Source organism: Schistocerca cancellata, chromosome 5 (genome assembly GCF_023864275.1).
Source record: "Schistocerca cancellata isolate TAMUIC-IGC-003103 chromosome 5, iqSchCanc2.1, whole genome shotgun sequence".
Taxonomy (NCBI): domain Eukaryota; kingdom Metazoa; phylum Arthropoda; class Insecta; order Orthoptera; family Acrididae; genus Schistocerca; species Schistocerca cancellata.
In genome coordinates this window covers 478,075,430-478,097,785 of record NC_064630.1, presented here as the reverse complement: position 1 = coordinate 478,097,785, position 22,356 = coordinate 478,075,430, and the positions used below count along the sequence as shown (strand labels likewise).

Sequence of the window (22,356 nt, the reverse complement as noted above, 5' to 3'; positions counted from 1 at the left end):
GGCAACGGGCGGGGCCGCACCAAGCGCACCGTCAAGCAACCGACCTCACACCTCCTTGTTTACTGGAACGGTTTTGCTTTATTATAGGATATTTTCACCCGCGTCAGTTTCCGCTGATAATTATAATACGCCCTGCATATACGCCTCCTGCACCCAAGATCAACAATGGACAGAATAAGAGCAATGTTTTTGGAGGTGCAGTGCCTTCGAATTTCGAGGACCGGTGTCCGACATCTCCCCTGGGTGTGTAGCTGTAGCCCCCTGCAAATATTTGAAACTCTATTTCATTCCTCAAACTGTCGTTTCGTGTGGAAAGGAGAGCAATGTCGTTGAAGCTCGCGTAAATATTGTGCGAGGAAAGAGCTGGTTAAGAGCTGCATTAGCACTTTACGGCTGTGAAATATGAAATTAAATATACTATGTGATCAAAAGTAGCTGGACACCTGGCTGAAAATGACTTACAAGTTCGCGGCGCTATCCATCAGTAATGCAGGAATTCAATGTGGTATTGGCCCACCCTTAGCCTAGATGACACCTTCCTCTCTCGCAGGCATACGTTCAATCAGGTGCTGGAAGGTTTCTTGGGGAATGGTAGCCCATACTTCACAGAGTGCTACACTGAGGAGAGGTATCGATGTCGGTCGGTGAGGGCTGGTACAAAGTAGGCGTTTGGAAACGTCCCAAAGGTGTTCTATAGGATTCAGATCAGGACTCTGTGCAGGTCAGTCCATTCCAGAGATGTTATTGTCATGTAACCACTCCGCCACAGGCCGTGTATAATGAACAAGTCCTCGATCGTCTTGAAAGATGCAATCACCATCCCCAAATTGCTCTCCAATACTGGGAAGCAAGAAGGTGCTTAAAACATCAATGTAGGTCTGTGTTGTGACTACGCCACGCAAAACAGCAAGAGGTGCAAGGCCCCTCCATGGAAAACACGACCACATCATAACTCCAACATCTCGGAATTTTACTGCTGGCACTACACCCGCTGGTAGATGACGTTCACCGGGCATTCGCCATACCCACACCCTGCCATCGGATCGCCACATTGTGTACCGTGATTTGTCACTACACATAACGTTTTTCCACTGTTCAATCGTCCAATGTTTACGCTCCTTGCATCAAGCGAGGCGTCGTTTGGAACTTACCGGCGTGATGTGTGGCTTATGAGCAGCCGCTCGACCATGAAATCCAAGTTTTCTCACCTCCTACTTAACTGTCATTGTACTTGCAGTGGATCCTGATGCAGTTTGGAATTCCTGTGTGACGGTCTGGATAGATGTCTGCCTATTACACATTACAACCCTCTTCAACAGTCTGTCTCGCGTACAGACATATGACACAAGTGACACCCAATCACCTGACCACGTTCCGCGGAGCGCCCCATTCTGCTCCCTAACGATGTCTAATGACTACTGAGGTCGCTGATATGGAGTACCTGACAGTAAGTGGCAGCAAATGCACCTAATTTGAAAAACGTATGTTTTGGGGTGTCCGGATACATTTGATCATATAGTGTATATTGAAGCATTTGAGCTATGGTGCTGCAGACGGCTGTTAAAGTAGACCGATAAACAGTAGCGGCCGGTGATCACGTGCTAATGCGCTACAGTAGACCGCAAATATCGCACTTAAATTCTGCCATTTCTCTTCCAAAGCTAGCCGGATATCGCATAAATAAAACGTATGCCATTTCTCTTCGAATGCGAGCGGGAAATCTCATTAAAAGTATGCCATTTTCCTTTGAATGCGCAGTGGTGTGCAAATAAAACGGACGTAAACTTTTTTTATAGCGGTCTCTCCACGGTAACTGTAAACCAGTGCCTCCCCGCGCACGAGTATCTGCTGTTCCTTGCCTGACAAATCTCATCGCCTCTGCGCGGTTATCATCAGTCGCGTTTCGCAGCAGTGACTACAGAAACTCTCACAACCTGAAGACGTCGAACAGTTGTATCGCTGGAGCATTGTGAGAGTTGCACAATACTGTCAGGCGGCAAACCCGACAAATGCCTCTGCATTAATTATTTTATATACAGGGAATACTTACCATAGTATCATACATTTGTGCGCCAGTCAAACAGTTGAATGGTTGCAGCAGACTCATTCATGAATACGTACTTGATTGCATTATTTTAATATTGCGCCTAGAATGTGCATGAACTCACCCTGATTTCAAGGAATTACATATATAATGTAGAAGACAGGTTAGTTGGAAAATATCGCTAAAGCACTAATAATGAACGACTCTAAAGACGACTTACTGTTTACTTCCGCAGGTCCGACTTGGCTTCCCTTGGTGGGCAACTACCAGGACATGTGTCGGCTGAGCAAGAAGCTGGGATCGCAGCACGAGGCGTTCACGTACTTAGCCCAGAAATACGAATCACCCGTGATTGGTTTACATCTGGGCGGCGACCTGACCGTCATCGTCTCCACCAGGAGCCTCATACGCGAGGTGCTCACGCGACCCGAATTTGAAGGACGGCCTCAGAACTACTTTGCGCGCCTCCGCGGCCTGGGGCTGCGGAAAGGTGAGTGGCACTGCTGTTAACGTAATATAGCACGTCTGCAGGAAGTTATATGTGAATCGATCATATTCATGTTCGGCTTCACTACAACTACGACTACACACCGCCCAAATGGCAAACTGTAAGACATAAATAAAACGCGTGGAAGTTCATCCGAGTGATTGGAGGGGGGGGGGGGGGGGGGTATAAAAGTTAAACACAAAATAAAGTGACTCCGTGGGTAAGTGCCTCACGGAAAGTACAACGATCTTGGGTCCTACGCCTACACATATCCCACAAACCACGGTAGGGCCCTTATGCGAAATATACTTTTGCCGCAGTAGAATAGTCCTGCAGTCAGTCGCAAACGCCGGTTGTCTAAATTTTCTCAGCAGTGTTTCACGAAAAGAATGCCGTCTTCCCTACGAGGATTCCCTTTTGAGTTCAAGGAACACTTCAGTAATGCTCACATGCTGATCGAACTTACCGGTAACAAATCTAGCCGCACCCGCCTGCACTGCTTCGATAACTTCCCTTAATCCGACCTGGTGGGCTCCCAAACATTCGGACGGTACTCAAGAATGTGTCGCACTAGTGTTCGATAAGCGTTCTCCTTTTCTAGATGCGCTACACTTTTCTAGAACTCTCCCAATAAAACGTTTTAGCCTGTTCGCCTTCCCTACAACCGATTTTACTCGCTAGTTCTATTTCATATCGCTCTGTAACGTCACACCTATACACGTGATCACATGACTGTGTTAATCTGCACACTAATAATAACGTATTCGAATATAACAGGAGCCGGCCGAAGTGGCCGTGCGGTTAAAGGCGCTGCAGTTTGGAACCGCAAGACCGCTACGGTCGCAGGTTCGAATCCTGCCTCGGGCATGGATGTTTGTGATGTCCTTAGGTTAGTTAGGTTTAACGAGTTCTAAGTTCTAGGGGACTAATGACCTCAGCAGTTGAGTCCCATAGTGCTCAGAGCTGTTTTTGAATATAACAGGATTGTTTTTCCAACTCATCTGCATTTTTATACATTCCAATCACCACGCCAAAATAGAAATTCTGTCTAAGTCTTTTTGTCACCTTCTACAGACACTGAACGACGATACTTTCCCGTACACCACAGCGTCATCAGCCAACAGCCGTAAACTGCTGCTCACATTGTCCGTCAGATAATTTTTTCTGCATACAGAAAATAATAGCGCTTGCTGGGACAGTCCTGGTGATACCCTTACTGTGATGAACACTCGCCGTCGAGGGCTGGGTTCTATTGCTCAACAAGTCCTCGAGCCACTTACGTATGTGAGAACCTATTCCGTGTGCTTGACCTTCGTTAACATTCTACAGTAGGTCGCTGTGTCAAACACTTTCCAGAAATATAGTATTATGGAAGTTGCCTATTGCCATTCACCAACAGCTCGTAGGGCACCGTGCACGAGCGATGCTTTCTCAATCCGTGCTGATTTTTGAACTGAAGCTTTTCTCTGTCAAGGAAATTTACTATATTCGAACGCAGACTATGCTCAAAAATCCTGCAAGCAAACCGATGGTAAGGATATTTGCCTGTAATATTGCGTGTCCGTTGTCCTGTCCTCCTTAAATACCGAAATGGTCTGTGATTTTTCCCGTCGTTTGCGGCTTTACGCTGGTTAAGAGATTCACGATAAATGCAAGCTAGTTCTCTGTGAAATCGAACTGGGGTTTTAAAATGTAGGGCTGCCTACACTTGATTGTTCCGTCCACTGACGGAACGTTAGTCCAGGACTAAGGTTCGCCTCACTAAGACACTGACCTAGTTCGAGGTGACGCGTGCACGTTGGCTTGCAAAAAGTTATTCTCCGACCACTATTGTGGCTCATTCGAGGAAGATTGTTCATTTGTTTCCAGCAGCACATTTTTAAGCATAGGAGCAATTCGTGCAGGCATGTGGAATGCTCTCCGTTTCTCGGAGGCGTTGATGCACTCTTGCAAACATTCAACTCGCGTGATACCTTCGTGCAGGGTAAGCTTCTTGGTACGAGCATGGAGCCCTCCCGTGAACTGCCATTTGCCATGCCATGTATGAAATGCATATCCGCACAATCCTCGTTTCTGTAATCTTCCATGTTACCATCAACATTTCTATGACACAACTGATGCTCCGTAGACAACTGACTTGAGTGGCACTCTTACTGTGCTCTGTGCTGTCGCATTCATTCTGTTTACAACTCGTCTCGAAAAAGTAAACAAAGACCACGCCACAGACTGTCATGTGGTGTTTACACAGAATCACATCGGTAGTGGCTGGTAACCACAAAATCGCAATTAGTTCGTTTGCGAACCTGTGTTTACTTGGAGTGTAGTGTACTTTCAACTATATGCTTTTATGCCATTAATTATGATATGCCTTGTTGTTGTTGTTGTTGTGTTGTTGTAGTCTTTGTCCAGAATCCGGTTTGATGCAGCTCTCCATGTTACTCTATCCTGTGCAAGCTTCTTCATCTCCGAATAACAACTGCAACCTACATCCTTCTGTATCTGCTTACTTTGTTCATCTGTTGGTCTCCCTCTACGGTTTTTACCCCCCACGCTTCCCTCCAGTACTAAATTGGTGATCTCTTGATGCCTCACAATGTGTCCTACCAACGATCCCTTCTTCTAGTCAGTTGTGCCACAAATTCCTCTTCTCCCCAATTCTATTCAGTACCTCCTCATTAATTACGTGATTTACCCATCTAATCTTCAGCATTATTCTGCACCACCACATTTCGAAAGCTTCTGTTCTCTTCTTGTCTAAGCTATTTCTCGTGCAAGTTTCACTTCCATACATGGCTACACTTCATAGAAACACTTTCAGAAAGGACTTCCTGACACTTAAATGTATACTCGATGTTAACAAATTTCTCTACGTCAGAAACGTTTTTCTTGCCATACACAGTCTACAGTTTATATCCTCACCACTCCGATCATCATCAATTATTTTGCTCCCCAAACAACAAAACTCATTTACTGCTTTAAGAGTCTCATTCCCTAATCTAATTCTCTCAGCATCGCCTGATTTAATTCGACTACATTCCATTACCATTGTTTTACTTTTGTTGATATTCATCTTACGTCCTCCATTTAAGACACTGTCCATTCCGTTCAGCTGTTCGTCCAAGGCCTTTGCTGTTTCTGACAGAATTGCTGCTGTTTCTGACAGAATTGCAATATCGTCAGCAAACCTCAGAGTTTTTATTTCTTCACCAAGGATCTTAAATCCTACTCCAAATTTTTCTTTTCTTTCCTGCTTGCTCAACATACAGATTGAATAACGTCGGGGATAGCCTACAACCCTGTCTCACTCCTTTCCCACCACTGCTTCCCTTTCATACCCCCAGATTCTTATATGTACCACCTGGTTTCTGTACACATTGTAAGTAGCCTTTCGCTCCCTGTATTTTACCCAACACATTCAGGATTTTAAGGAGAGTGTTCCAGTCAACAATTTTAAAAGCTTTCTCTAAGTCTACAAGTGATACAAACGTATATTTGCCTTTCCTTAATCTATCTTCCAAGATCAATCGTAGGGTCAGTATCGCATCGTGTGTCCCAATATTTCTGCGGAATCCAAACTGATCTTCCCCAAGGTCGGATTCTACTAGTTTTTCCATTCGTCTGTAAAGAATTCGCGTTGGTTTTTTGCAGTCGTGGTTTATTAAACTGATAGTTCGGTAATTTTCACACCTGTCAACACTTGTTTTCCTTGGGATTGGAATTACTATAATCTTCATGAAGTCTGAGGGTATTTCGCCTGTCTCATACATCTTGCTCACTAGATGGTAGAGTTTTGTTAGGCCTGGCTCTCCCAAGGCTTTCTAATGGAATATTGTCTACTTGCGGGGCCTTGTTTTGACTTAGGTGTTTCAGTGCTCTGTCAAATTCTTCACGCAGTGTCATATCTCCCAGTTCATCTTCATCTAAGTCCTCTTCCATTTCCATAATAATGCCTTCAAGTACATCGCCATTGTATAGACCCTCTATATACTTCTTTCACCTTTCTGCTTTCCCTTCTTTGCTTAGGACTTGTTCCATCTGAGCACTTAATATTCATACAGGTGGTTCTCTTTTCTCCAAAGATCTCTTTAATTTTCCTGTAGGCAGTATCTTCCTTACTCTTAGTGATACATGCCTCTACGCTCTTACATTTGTCCTCTAGGTATCCCCGCTTAACCATGTTGCACTTCCTGTAGATCTCATTATTGAGACGTTTGTACTCCTTTCGCCTGTTTCATTTACTGCAGTTTTATGTTTTTTTTTTCCTTTCATCAGATTCAATATCTCTTCTGTTACCCAAGGATTTCTACTACCCCTCGTCTTTTTACCTACTTCATCCTCTGCTACCTTCACTGTTTCATCTCTCAAAGCTACCCAGTCTTCTTGTACTGCTTTTTTTCCCCTGTTCTTGCCAATCGTTCCCTAACGCTCTCTCTGAAACATTCTACAACCTCTGGTTCTTCCAGATTATCCAGGCCCCATCTCCTTAAATTCCTACCCTTTTCCCGTTTCTTTTTCTTTAATCTACAGTTCATAACCAATAAACTGTGATCGGAGTCCACATCTGCCCCTGGAACTGTCTTACAATTTAATATGTGGTTACTAAATCTCTGTCTTACAATTATATAATCAACTTGAAACCTTCCAGTGTTTCCAGGCCTCTTCCACGTATACAACCATATATCATGATTCTTGAGCCAAGTGTTAGCTATGATTAGTTATGCTCTGTGGAAAATTCTACCAGGCGGCTTCCTCGTTCATTCCTTACCCCCCCCCCCCCCCCAGTCCATATTCACCTACTAGTTTTCCTTCTCTTCCTTTTCCTACTATCAAATTCCAGTCCCCATGACTACTAAACTTTCGTCTCCCTTGACTATCTGAATAATTTTCTTTATCTCATCATACATTTCTGCGGAGCTAGTTGGCATATAAACTTACTACTGTGGTAGGCGTTGGCTTCGTGCCAGTCTTGACTACAATCATACGTCCACTTCGCTGTTCGTTGTAGGTTATCCAAGATCTTATTTTTTTATTCATTATTAAACCTATTCCTGAATTACCCTTATTTGATTTTGTATTTGTAACCCTGTATTCACCTGACCAGAAGTCTCGTTCCTCCTGCCACCGAACTTCGCTAATTCCCACTATATCCAACTTTAACCTATCCATTTCCCTTTTTAAATTTTCTAACCTACATGCCCAATTAAGCGATCTGACATTCCAGACTCCGATCCGTAGCACAACAGTTTTCTTTCTCCTGATAGCGACGTCCTCGGCAGTCCCGAATGGGGAATTATTTTACCTCCGGAATATTTTACCCAAGAGGACGCCATCATCATTTAATCATATAATAAAGCAGCATGCCCTCGGGAGAAATATGCGGCTGTAGTTTCCCCTTGATTTCAGCCGTTCGCAGCACCAGCACAGCAAGGCCGTTATGGTTAGTGTTACAAGGCCGGATCAGTCAATCATCTAGACTGTTGCCGCTGCAACTACTGAAAAGGCTTCTGCCCTTCTTCAGGAACCACGCGTTTGTCTGGCCTTTCAACAGATACCCCTCGGTATGGCTACACCTACGGTGATGAGGCACGAAAGCCTCCCCACCAGCGACAAGGTCCACGGTCCATGGATGCCTTAGATACCAATACTACAACGCAGTCACATATCGGGAAAGATTTAATGAAGAGAATGTTGTTGCTTTTAATTTTCTGTGTCGCTGGACATTAAACATATATTTACACGTGACTTTACGTTTGAGTGAACGAAATATGCACTTCCAGTGCTATATTTTGCTCTCATGCCGTCATACCAACAGTTAGCTATTTACAGCAAGGTGACTCGGTTTATAAGACCGTGGATTCGCCTTCTGGAAGAATGGGGCTCAACATCGCTTCCGGATATCCTGATTTACGTTTTCTATATGGTTTTCCTAAATCGCGTAAGGCTGAAAGCGAGAGTGTTGCTTCCTATGAGGACTATGAGATCAGTTTCTACGGAAAATTTACAAAATATCGAAACTATGACATACAAAAATCGATAACATAAGGAGTGGAAGTTCTGAACAAATACACAACACTATGCAACAAAAATGGTTCAAATGGCTCTGAGCACTATGGGACTCAACTGCTGTGGTCATAAGTCCCCTAGAACTTAGAACTACTTAAACCTAACTAACCTAAGGACAGCACACAACACCCAGCCATCACGAGGCAGAGAAAATCCCTGACCCCGCCGGGAATCGAACCCGGGAACCTGGGCGTGGGAAGCGAGAACGCTACCGCACGACCACGAGATGCGGGCACTATGCAACAGAAATACTTTTTAATAAATACACAAAGACGCTTCCTCAAAGAAATTAGTATAACAAACATTCTCGATAACCCAAAAATACCTGCTTCTCAACTCTTCTCTCTCTCTCTCTCTGTCTCTCTTTCTCTCTGTCTCATGCACACACACACACACACTCTCTCTCTCTCTCACACACACACACACACACACACACACACACACACACACACACACACACAAACACAAAAATACAGACAGACACACACACATATCAAATCAAACAGGATGACGCACATTTACTTCAATATTAGCGACACACTGGACAAAAACAATAGGATATACTAGCGAGCTGTGACAATAACGTAGTGTTTCCCGATGGGTATAGCGACATTAGTTTTCTCCCAAATCTCGTGTGTTACAAGTTTAGAATGAAGTGTGAAAGGTACGAAAACAGTGTATGTAATTAAAAACTAAAAGAAAGCACACCAGTGTTGTAGAACAGGCCCGAAAGTTAAGTACAGGACACACACCACTATTATCCTCTAAAAAAAGTATTTGAAAATCGATAACTCTTTAAGCAAATTCTTCCGACTACCATGCCTATGACATGCTTTCAAGTCATAAAACAACATAAAAGCAAAGCGACATTACAAATGCACTTTAAGAACTAAGGTAGTTTCAGGTGAGTAATCAAAGTAAAATTAAAAATGCACATTATCTCTTGTGAAGCTACCTTACAACTGTCTCATGAAGCGGTACTGAGAATATCACTAATGGCGACAGTCTGTGTGTTTATGCAGCAACTGCAAATGTCCGCCAGACATGTATGCATGCCGCGCGGGATTAGCCGCGGGGTTTTTGGTGCTGCAGTCATGAACTGTGCGGCTGGTCCCGGCGGAGATTCGAGTCCTCCCTCGGGCATGGGTGTGTGTGTTTGTCCTTAGGATAATCTAAGTTAAGTAGTGTGTAAGCTTAGGGACTGATGACCTTAGCAGTTAAGTCCCATAAGATTTCACACACATATTAACATTTTTTAAAACATGTATGCATGTATGAAGAAACAGACACTGTCTTTCACAATTTGCAGTTGTGAAAGTCGTTAAATGGATTCATGCATTGTGAATACATATTAGCGTCGGGTACTTGTGACACCAAACCTCCATATGTCACGCAGTCACAATCCAAATGCTCACACTTTCGTGAAACTAAGAACAGGAAGATATCTGTTATTATTCTGTATCGTCATTTCAGACCCACGAGGCCTGATTATATAATTAATGGTGACAGTGTCTGTGTTGATAAAGTAACTGCATTTATTATAATACAGTGTCCTTCAGACTTGCATTCATGTCCTTTGTATAGGTTGTATGTTTTCTGTTGGCCATTCTATATGGACGTACATCACGCAACACATGCGTAGTGTCGGTTTTTAGATTTTACTATGACCCTCTATATACTCTGAGGTGACAGAGGAAATCTCCTAATGCCGTGTCGGACCTCCTTTTGCTTGGCATAGTGTAGCAACCATGACATGGCACGGACTCAACAAGTCGTTGGATGTCTCCTGCATAAATATTGAGCAGTGCCGACTCTATAGCTGCCTATAATTGCGAAGGTGTTACGAAGCAGGATCTTGTGCATGAACTGAGCTCTCCACTAGGTCCCATAAATGTCCAATTGGAATCATGTCAGGTGATCTGGGTGGCCAAATCATTTTCTCGTATTGTCCAGACTGGTCTTCAAACCAATCGTGAACAATTGTTGCCCGATGACATGGCGCGTTGTCATTCATAAAAATTCGATCGTTGTTTGGGAACATGAAGTCAATGGATGCCTGTTAATGGCCTACAAGTAGCCAAATATAACCAGGACCCACCCCCTTCCATGTAAACACACCACGCAATATCGTAGAGGTATCAACAGTTTGCACAGTGCCTTGCTGACAACTTGGGTCCATGGCTTTGTGGGGTCTGCGCCGTACTCAAATCCTACCATCAGCTCTTACCATTTGAAATCGGGACACATATGACCAGGTCACGGTTTTTCAGTGGTCTAAGGCCCAGTGGTCACGAGCCCAGAGAGGCCTGCAGGTGATGTCTTGCTGTTAGCAAAGGCACTCGCATCAGTCGTCTGCTACCATAGCCCATTAATGCCAAATTTCACCTCACTGTCCTAACAGGCACATTCGTCGTACATCACACGTTGATTTCTGCGGTTATTTCACGCAGTGCTGCTTGTCAGTTATCACTGACAACTCTATGCAAATGCCACTGCTCTCAGTTGTTAAGTAAAGGTCATTTGCCAGTGCATTGTTCATGGTGAGAGGTAATGACTGAAATTTTGTATTCTTGGCACACTCTTGACACTGTGGATCTCAGAATATTGAATTCCCTAATGATTTCGGAAATGGAATGTCCCATGGGCCTGGCTCCAACTACCATTCTGCATTCGAAGTCTGTTACACCTTGTGAAGTCTTTTACACCTTGTGTACACGATTTCACCGCCATCTGTATATGTGCATATTGCTATACTATGAAGTTTGTCACCTCAATGTAATTTCTGTTACACCCCAGAATAGAAAAGGGGAAGGAATTAAATTTTTCTTAAGATCACACTAGCACAGCCACAGGTGATGCCAGACAGAGGTGTTGGCATAGCTGTGCAGCAGAAAGGAACAATAAGCACTGTAAGTCGGTCATGTACATAAGCACACACTGCTACATTGGTGCCAACCACCAAGCACAAGTTACACATTCAGCAAAATGTGCGCTGAGACAAATGGACAGAGACATGAATATTTGTTAGCCCTTGTGATGTGAAGAAACAAGCGTTACCTCAGATGCAATAACGCATTTCGGAGACCTAACACTGCAGTTAAGCACCTGTAACAACTTCTACTGTGGAACAAGGACTGCTGACTTCTGGTAAAGAAATGGACCACATTCAGTCATAATGAACAGAGCTTCACATCTTGCCTCAAGCCATAAATACCTCAGTTCCCCAGATCTGAATGCAGTTGGTCATTAGGGGTGATGGCGTTCATACCAATAGCATTCAATTCAGTGATGTTATGTTTTAGTGACATTTATGTTTTACATATTTCAGCAATTCTCATAAGCATGCTGCTTACCATTTCTGAGAAGGCAACATTCAGGTAACCATGACCTCTCACTCATCAGCCTTACCATTGGTAGCCATCTATCACTTTTATGATATGGAGGCTGAGGGTGTTCCAACACCAGTACATCTCATGGTGCTTATCACATTAACATATCGTCACTGCAGGGTCAAAGAGCCATCCAGTGCCTCAGTTTCTAATCATCATGATAGGCTCCTTGCAGGTGCTACAGCCTACATGTCCAATGGGGCCAGGATTGTCCAACTACATGACTTCCAGCAGCATGGTACATCTCAATAGATCAACACAGATCATTGTCATCTTCCAGAGTGGGATTGAGGGTGCTCTAAACAGTGTAGGAACACTCTCACACTACAGCTCCACCTGCAGGCAGCAGCTCACAAGACATCAGCTGAACTGCTGGAGAAGTGGCACTGGTGACAGAAGCCAGGCCAACAACAGGAGTCACTGGAATTCCAGAAGGTCCCTGGTATGAAATGTCAGCTGCTGGTGATGAGGAGAAACTCAATAGTAAATCTGAACCAATAAATGTTAACATGCTAATCATGTTTTAATAGCGCCAAAAGATATTCTACAGGCCCATATCCTGACGATATTGAGGTGTCTCCACCTGGCACCGCTACAGTTCATAGATTCTATGATAGAGTTACATCGTTGGGGTCTGTATCTATGCATCCCAGGAAAGTACTACCTTTGGCAGGTGAAAGCGGCTACCTTTAGTTTACAACTGTGATTTGAGATGTTTTAAAATGTTTTAAGAAGAGTTTTATGTTTGAAAAAACTTGTCTGTTACTGGGTTTTTACTTTTGATGGTGTCTAATGGCACAGAAGCTTATGTGTTATACTACAGGACGATATAAATATTTTATATAACAGCAAGTACATGTTGTGTTGCCATTTATTGATTGGTTTCCTTGTTTTATAGCATTTGTAATGGTAGTACATTGTCTCAAAACATATTCTGCTAAAAATTTCACACAGAAGACAACTGGTGGCTTAACATTCTCAGTACCAAAAATTCACGTGCTAAAATTTTTAGGCCTAACATTACCATGACCTACGGTTGTTGTATAATAAATTCACAGAAATAAAGCGACATCTACAGAATATGGTCCACAGACGTCCGAATATGTTTGGATAAGTAGAAAAAGAAATACGTTGTGTTTTTCAATACACAAAGTTTAAAAAACCAAATTTAATTGATGAAAAAGAATTCAACTGAAGCTTCCAACCACAAAAAGATGATTAGCAACGATGCCTACTTTGAAAATGACAAGTCGAAACGCTTTTCCCAATCACAACTTGTGCTCTGTCTCCAATGACCTCAATGTCGACGAGAAGTTATGCCCAGATATTTCTTTTTTTCTTTGTACTTCTGACTTGATACTGAATATCTGGTTGGGTAGAGCGTGAAACATTGAGCTGATTGACGGGTGTTTTGGCTGTGCAGGAGTAACGTTGGTGGAGGGCAAGTTGTGGCAGGAGCAGCGCGCCTTCGTGATGCGCCACCTGCGCTCTCTGGGCTTCAGCGGGGCTGCTATGCAGGCGTTGGTGGGAGAGGAGGTGCGCGCCCTGCTGGAAGAACTGAGTGACAGCCGTGAGAGACCGACGCAGCTCAAGCAGCTGCTGGCGCCCTCCGTGCTCAACGTCATTTTCCACTTCTGCGCTGGTGAGTGTGCCCAACCTTCCATCGACTGCTGACCAGTGTATAATTTGTGGTTCTTCCTCTTCTTCTCACTTAATTAATCCAGTCACATAACATACGGAGCTGCAGTTGCATGTTGCTGTGGCATTCAAATTGTAAGACAAGGTCAGCTTACCAATGCGATCTTAAGCTGTGAATTACTGCTCCCAGGACCATCGCGGCCTTTCAGTAGGGGTGTCGAAGTGGTTTTATAAAAACAATACTTTCGTTCATTTGTTTCACGAGTAAAGGAACAAGTGTGCGCTAGTATTGATATCTAGCAGGCTGGCAATGAAGTGCTTTTACTATGGCAGTTAAATCCTACTATATAGCTGATTTGTTTTTATTTAGCAAAGAAATTTTGAAGGCAACTTTTGTCGAATACAGATCGTTTTAAATTGTTGTTTGCATTTGTAATTTGTTTTTCACTGGCAGCATGGACAAATCATTAAATGCAAGTACAAAACCTGATATTTCAAATGTATCAAGCGATTGTAAAGAGACTAACAGACGGAAATGTAGGAAATGGGACGACAGATTCTTGAATTCCGGTTTTAAATGTTGGAAATGAAGATCGACCTCAGGATGTCTTTTTTTTAAGAACGTTTCCTAATAAAATGAAACAATGATTGCATTCAAATCACGGTAGTGTGGTCAACAATCCATGAGAATACTCTTCCACAAATAAAAAAAAACTTACATTAAAGATGTTACGATTCCTATAAAAGCTCTTCATTCATCTAAGAAAGTTGCCTACTTTGTGCAAAGAGAAAGAAAGACCTTATTCTACTAGATGCTCTGCACATGGTACCTAATAGAGTCCTGCATGACCGAGTAAGCGAGATGGGGCGAGCACACCCTAACTGGATAGGCTGCCCGCACTAGTTCTAGTGACCGAGCATAGATGCCGTGACCGAATGCGTAGCACGTAACTTCAAACATATTACACGTGTCATTATCCGTGTGAGACTGTAGCCAGTACGGTCTTCTCATTTGTGGTTTGTCTCTCTCTGTAATCATGCAGCGCGAGGAAGCCAGTGCAGTTAAGACGTAAGATTGAAACTAATGTTTACACATGGAAGAAAGGGAGGGTCTAAAAAGCCAAGTATGGAGTACATTTCTGTTAGTTGTAGACGAAAACAGTGCGTCTACTGGGTACGTAGCGTGCATAAACTGCTCAACATTAGTGTGTTTCCAGTCGCAAACCACTCATTTAAAGAAACATAGTTGCAAGAAACCTCACAAAGATACAGCTCCTTCAGGGATACCGGCAGTAATAAAAAATAGTATTACAGCAAAGTGTGTTGCAATCTGTGCTAACGATGTGAGACCTTTTAATGCTGATTCCAGTGAAGGTTTCAGAGAACTAGGCAAAGAATTAATACATCTAGGTGCGCATTATGGAGAAGTTAACGTGCCAGATGTCAGCCAGTTAAATCCGGAACGCGTTAGTGATGTACTGATCAACAATAACTATAATTTTTTTTCTGTTGCAAACAAGTGAAAAGTATGACAAGTTACGTCTGTAAATATTGGATGTTCTTTGTATGCTTCCTTTGTGAAGATGGTTGTCTTTTAGATTACAGGTACAGCACTTACTCAATGTTTCCTGTTAATGAAAGGAAAATAGATTTTCTGTTTGGAAATGACACTCGTCTTCTATCCGCGATTGTATTGAAATATCATTTTACTTTCCAAATGCTTTATGAATTTAGCTGTGTCACGTACCCGTCCTTGGAAACGTTACTTTTGTCTTAAAAGAGAGAGAGAGAGAGACAGACGGAAATAAATACATTGTGTGTGTGTGAGAGAGAGAGAGAGAGAGAGAGAGAGAGAGAGAGAGAGAGAGAGAGAGAGGAGGGGCGTTGGGTTTGTACGGTACGGTACAGAGCAGCGAGCCGGGGCGAGGCGAGGTGAGACGTCATCGGTGACCGGTCATGCTCGGTTATCCGCGTTTATATTCAAAATTTTTAGGTGTGTCCATTGATGAGAGATTAAATTGGAAGAAACACATTGATGATCTGCTGAAACGTTTGAGTTCAGCTACTTATGCAATAAGGGTCATTGCAAATTTTGGTGATAAACATCTTAGTAAATTAGCTTACTACGCCTGTTTTCACTCGTTGCTTTCATATGGCATCATATTTTGGGGTAATTCATCACTGAGGAATAAAGTATTTATTGCACAAAAGCGTGTAATCAGAATAATAGCTGGAGTCCACCCAAGATCATCCTGCAGTCATTTATTTAAGGATCTAGGGATATTCAAAGTAGCTTCTCAGTATATATACTCTCTTATGAAATTTGTTATTAACAACCAAACCCAATTCAAAAGTAATAGCAGTGTGCATAACTACAATACTAGGAGAAAGGATGATCTTCACTATTCAAGATTAAATCTAACTTTGGCACAGAAAGGGGTGAATTATACTGGCACTAAAGTCTTTGGTCGCTTACCAAATAGTATCAAAAGTCTGACAGATAACCAACAAGTATTTAAGAAGAAATTAAAAGAATTTCTGAATGACAACTCCTTCTACTCCATAGAGGAATTTTTAGATATAAATTTAAAAAAAATATTAATAAAAAAATAAAAAATAAAAAAAACACAAAAATGAAAAAGTTGTTATATTAACTTAAGTATGTTGTTAAATTAACTTAATTATGTCTTGTATTGGAAAATTTGACTCGTTCCACATCATTACGAAATATCGTATTCATGATCCATGGAACTAGTATTAATCTAATCTGTCCGGAATCCGGACAACAGACATGGGGCGAGTACGTGACCGAGCCGAGTGGTGTGGGGCCGGACACGAGCGACTCGGTCCCCCCGTCAACAGGCGAGCCGTGATCGGTCAAACATTGAGCTTTGCAGCACTCTAGTACCTATTACGATAAATTACATAGGTGCCAAGCCACTGGTAAGAGTACCTTTGTCAGACCATAGTACTAGCCATCGAATGCTGAATAAAGCTGACGACTGTAATGTTCAACTGCCTGAAAAACTCACAGGTAGTTGTGTTTCTCTGTTTTCTTTGATAAAGCTACAAACATCCACAATAATGTGCATCTAACTTATTACGTGTGGTTTAAAAATGACAAAAAGTTTCATGAAGATCATCTCTGTGGCAGGAAAATAACTTTTCAAGCGAAAGCAGTCTTTTATGTCTGAAAGAACAGACACCAAGCAGATTCCGCAGCTGTGATATGTATTATGTAAATTGAACGTGGAGGGGAAGAGGAAGAAAACGAAAGGGATGGAACTGAAGGTATCAGCTGCATCGGGACTTTCTGTGTAGTAAGCGGCGACGAATGAAGATGTGTGCCGGACCGAGACTCGAACCCGGGATTTCCTGCTAATTAGACAGTTGCATTAGCCGCTATGCCACCCAGACAAACACAGTGTTAATGGTAAAGTGCGCGGGCTATCTCGGTAAGCGCCTCAGCTGACTCACCCTCCCACCTGGCGCCACCACTTTTCCATAGTTCCTGTCCATATCCTCCATGCTCACTAATTTTGGATTCTCATTGGGGATCGAATGTAAATGTGCACCCGCACTGGTGGTAGTGCATTCATAGCCCGCTGAGGTGTAGCAATTATATGAATGTGTAGTGTCTGTTCTTTCGGACATATCACTTTCCAATGATAACAGTATAACTCAAAATATTTTGTTTTGTTACTCCTTTCGCACACAACGAACTTCCGTAAAAATATCTACACTCAGCCACTCTTGTTTAACAGTTATCTTTGTTTAACATTCACACTGAAGCAACCATTGCTACATTACGTTTCCTCATTAATTAATCAGGTAATCACTGATAATGAAGGCTTTTCCATTTTCGTTCTACTATCAATATGCTTCTCCACGACAGTCACTGATTCTCAGACATTGTCTGTATCAAACATAAATCTCTTGATTAATCCCAAGCAGCTTTCTGCTAAATAACAAAAATATTTTCCGATCTACAAACCGAAGTAACACTTTTTACTATTAATTTCACTTTCTACCAAGTTCTACACGTTATTCATATGGGCATAACAGCGCATGACCACTTCATAAGGAAGCTCAACATTGACTCTCCTTCTAATGCAAAGACCATGCATTACTATTAGCGCTGGGGCGTTGTTGTCATTATACAGCAAGGCACTGCTTTTCAGAGAAACAGGTGCGAGCAGTTAAGGAAGGTGTGCAGTATCAGTGCGCTGTGACATCAAAGACTTCAGTGTTCATTTATATTCCCCATACACATTTTTTTTCAAAAATGTGAGAAAGCAGGTGTTTTTTGATAACCAGTAGAGAATAAAATAGAAACCCCACAAGCAAACCAATAATCGATGAACAACCCAACAATGTCTCCTTCCTGAGTTATCACATTGCAATCCAGCAGACACATCATGTACATTCGCATTCTCTCGTCCCTACGCTGAAAATTATGAACTTTACATTTTGTTTATGTATCTAATTAGATGGTAATTAACATACAAAGATCAACTTTGTCTTATTGCGAGAATGATTAGAAGAAAATATAAAAATTCCTTTCCGACATGTACCACATCCTAATCATACTAATGTTAATGATTAGTAATGTAAATCTATGTAAATTACGTGCTATGGTTGTACACAAAAGAAGTCCCATTACCAAATCGTTAAGTTACTGGAAATACTTCTTACCACTATATAACATACTTCAATACTACATTTCCATAACATCAGAAATTATGATATCAATGGTATTTTGTATTCCACTACTGATCAGACTAAGCAAACGAATACTATTGCTGCTCAGCATTTTATAAGGAATCAAGAATAATATTTACCGCGTATTGCTACATATATAGTAAGAGAGGAAAAAGTGGAAAATATTTATATCTCAAGAGCACACAACATGCTGTCACCATATATACTACAAATAATTGCTTAAGTATATTTGTTATCTTAACACACAGAAATAAAGGTTTATTTTTGTGTAAGTAATGAAACACAGGCAGAAAATGTGGTATCTGCGGTTGAAAAAATAAAAAATATAATTAATACAAATTTTAGGACATTTTTGTGGAACAATACACTCACAAAATAAACGTATTTGGCATATTAGTTAACCACACAACACTTTTAGCAATAAAAACACTCAGTGACAGATAGACAAATTAGCTGATCCATAACGCCAGACGGCAGACGCCAGATGGGTGCGTTGAAAGTCGATTGTAGCCACAGAGGATAGAAGTGGGGTACTGGTCGCCCCACGCAAAACTTAGTTTTCACATAAAAATATAAATACACTATTTTCGGATTTGCTCTTGTTCTCAACTGTGCTGTCTTTCTCATTCGATTTTGAGGAAACTATTCGGTAAAAAATACACAACTGGCCATTAAAATTGCTACACCACGAAGATGACGTGCTACAGATGCGAAATTTAACCGACAGGAAGAAGATGCTGTGATATGCAAATGATTAGCTTTTCAGAGCTTTCACACAAGGTTGGCGCCGGTGGCGACACCCACAACGTGCTGACACGACGAAAGTTTCCAACCGATTTCTCATACACAAACAGCAGTTGAACGGCGTTGCCTGGTGAGATGTTGTTGTGATCCCTCGTCTAAGGAGGATAAAGGTCGGATTAGAGCCTATCGCCATTACGGTTTATCATATCGCGACATTGCTGCTCGCGTTGGTCGAGATCCAATGACTGTTAGCAGAATATGGAATCGGTGGGTTCAGGAGGGTAATACGGAACGCCGTGCTGGATCCCAACGGCCTCTTATCACTACCAGTCGAGATGACGGGCATCTTATCCGCATGGCTGTAACGGATCGTGCAGCCACGTCTCGATCCCTGAATAAACAGATGGGGACGTTTGCAAGACAACAACCATCTGCACGAACAGTTCGACGACGTTTGCAGTAGCATGGACTATCAGCTCGGAGACCATGGCTGCTGTTACCCTTGACGCTGCATCACAGACAGGAGTGCCTGCGATTGTGTACTCAACAATGAACCTGGGTGCACGAATGGCAAAACGTCATTTTTTCCGATGAATCCAGCTTAAGACTTGATTGCTAGTCTCTACCTGAAATACAGCATCATGATGGTCGCATCCGTGTTTGGCGATATCGCGGTGAACTCACATTGGAAGCGTGTATTCGTCATCGCCATACTGGCGTATCACCCAGCGTGATGGTATGGGGTGCCATTGGTTACACGTCTCGGTCACCTCTTGTTCGCATTGACGGCACTTTGAACAGTGGACGTTACATTTCAGATGTGTTACGACCCGTGGCTCTACCCAGAATTCGATTCCTGCGAAACCCTACATTTCAGCAGTATAATGCACGACCGCATGTTGCAGTTCCTGTACGGGGATTTCTGGATACAGAAAATGTTCGACTGCTGCCCTGGCCAGCACTTTCTCCAGATCTCTCACGAATTGAAAACGTCTGGTCAATGGTGGCCGAGCAACCTGCTCGTCACAATACGCCAATCACTACACTTGATGGACTGTGGTATCATGTTGAAGTTGCATGAGCAGCTTGTCCAGCGGGCTGGAGTGGCTGTGCGGTTCTAGGCGCTACAGTCTGGAACCGAGCGACCGCTACGGTCGCAGGTTCGAATCCTGCCTCGGGCATGGATGTGTGTGATGTCCTTAGGTTAGTTAGGTTTAATTAGTTCTAAGTTTTAGGCGACTGATGACCTCAGAAGTTAAGTCGCATAGTGCTCAGAGCCATTTGAACCATTTTTTGTATCATATCTGAAGGTCACCACACGTCGTAATGGAGGCAGCACGAGATTTCACTGCAGAAGCACAGATGTGCTGGCCCTGCGCTCCACCCTCACCTAGTTACAGCGGAACTGGCCAGGTGGGAGTGGGAACTGCGCTGCATCGTATCCCCCTGCACTGTCTTCCGGCAGCTCCTCAGACGTATAAAAAAGCAAGAGCCCAAGTGTCCATATGCCCAACAACAGATCAGAATATGTGCTGGATGTAATACTGCTACTTTTGTAAGTGTTGCAATTACGCAGTGCCAAAACAAAGAAAATTTCACGGTTAATTATGACATTCATCATTGCTGCTAGCCCAACACAAATGTAGTATTTTAACACAAGCAGTCCAAATTATTGAATGAATAACTGTTCATAAATATTTCATAGTCCTTTTAATTGCAAGTGCCACTCATGCGTCTTGTGACCGTACGAAACGCAAAATGCACACTGTCGACCTGCCATACCTCTTATTTCTTCTCCACTTGCACTGCATATTATTTACAACATCGTGAGTGATTAACTGACAATGTATCATTTCAGCTCTGCTTGTTCCATTTCACACCGATTCACGCCTACTTGTTTCACTTGACCGATCCCACTTCTGTCACTGCACTTCTTTCTAAGCTTCTTTCCGTAAGTCGGCGAGTCGTAAAAAGTCCACACAGGACACGGTGGCCGATGCGCAACGACCAGCTTTCGTGCAAAGCGCTGGACGAGTTTATTTTTTGTTGGGAAGGGGAGGGAGACACTGTCTTGTCACCTATGGCCAGTCTGTGATTACAGAATCGAGGCGCACGCCCTGCAATCCCTCTTAAGCGATTTTACAGGAACTATTCGGTAAAAAATTTCATTTTTGCTTTACTTGTAGCTTTATATGTCGGGCTGATTATGATGTGGCCATAGTTATTGTGATATTTCCTTGGATGTAAGACAGTGCGCGAAATTCGAAAAAGTTAGCAATGAAAATCGGGGTAGGGGACGCTATGATTTTGCGTTTGGTGCACATTACATAATATGTTGCTTCATATGAAATTTAGCAGAATTATTGAATTTTTCTTCAGCTTTGGATGAAGGTATCCGTCTGTCACCTCTCCCGAGAAAATTGATCTGACGTAGCACACTCGTTTGCGATCCCGCTGTGCCAGCAACAGCGCCAGAGACAAATATCCACAATATTCCTTGTATCTCATAGACGGGTTGAGATATCGAAATGAGATTTTGGCTGAAATAGTTCAAGTGGCTCTAAGCACTATAAGACTTAACATCTGAGGTCATCAGTCCCCTAGACTTAGAACTACATAAACCTAACTAACCTAAGGACATCACACACATCCATGTCCGAGGCAGGATACGAACCTGCGACCGTAGCAGCAGCGTGGTTCCGGACTGAAGCGCCTAGAACCGCTCGGCCACAACGGCCGTCCAATGTTTTAAAAGCAAGCCACTGTGTTCTGGGCAGAAGGCCTTACACGCCAGGAATGGCAGCAAATTAAGAACTGTTTAAAACTCGCTGCAACTTGCAAATTACAGGTATTGAAATATTAAAGGCAAGTCGCCACAAACACAGCAGACGGCATCAGACGCCAGGAATGGCAGTAAATAAGGTTTTAAGGCTTACTGCTAGACTGCAAATATCAAATTAGAATTTTAAGGCAAATGACCACAATCACGGCCGAAGGCCTTACACGCCAGGAACGGTAATATAAAAAAATTTTGAAACCTGCTGTAAAACAGCAAATATAATATCAAAAGTTAATTAAAAAAACAAGCAACTGATCCAGATGCTCCAGGAACTGACCTCTAAGAAGGTCTGGTAACAAACACTTCCGCGAGCGATGAGACAGGCAGCTAAGAGTTGCATTCACTTCATAAGATGGTAACTCACCAGAGAAGAGGAATCACCAACCGGCCTACAATCAAGAAAGCTGTCAAAATTACACGCCTTACCGGA

The 22,356-nt window shown here is 42.7% G+C and overlaps 1 protein-coding gene across 1 annotated transcript in view; it reads left to right on the top strand.

The window, feature by feature from the left end:
* The window catches only part of LOC126188413 (methyl farnesoate epoxidase-like), a 338,427-nt gene that overhangs the window by 90,046 nt on the left and 226,025 nt on the right, over positions 1-22,356 (top strand). The window contains exons 2-3 of the mRNA XM_049930016.1: positions 2,280-2,534; positions 13,407-13,625. Coding sequence (XP_049785973.1) covers positions 2,280-2,534; positions 13,407-13,625 — 474 coding nt within the window. The remainder of the gene's footprint in view (positions 1-2,279; positions 2,535-13,406; positions 13,626-22,356) is intronic.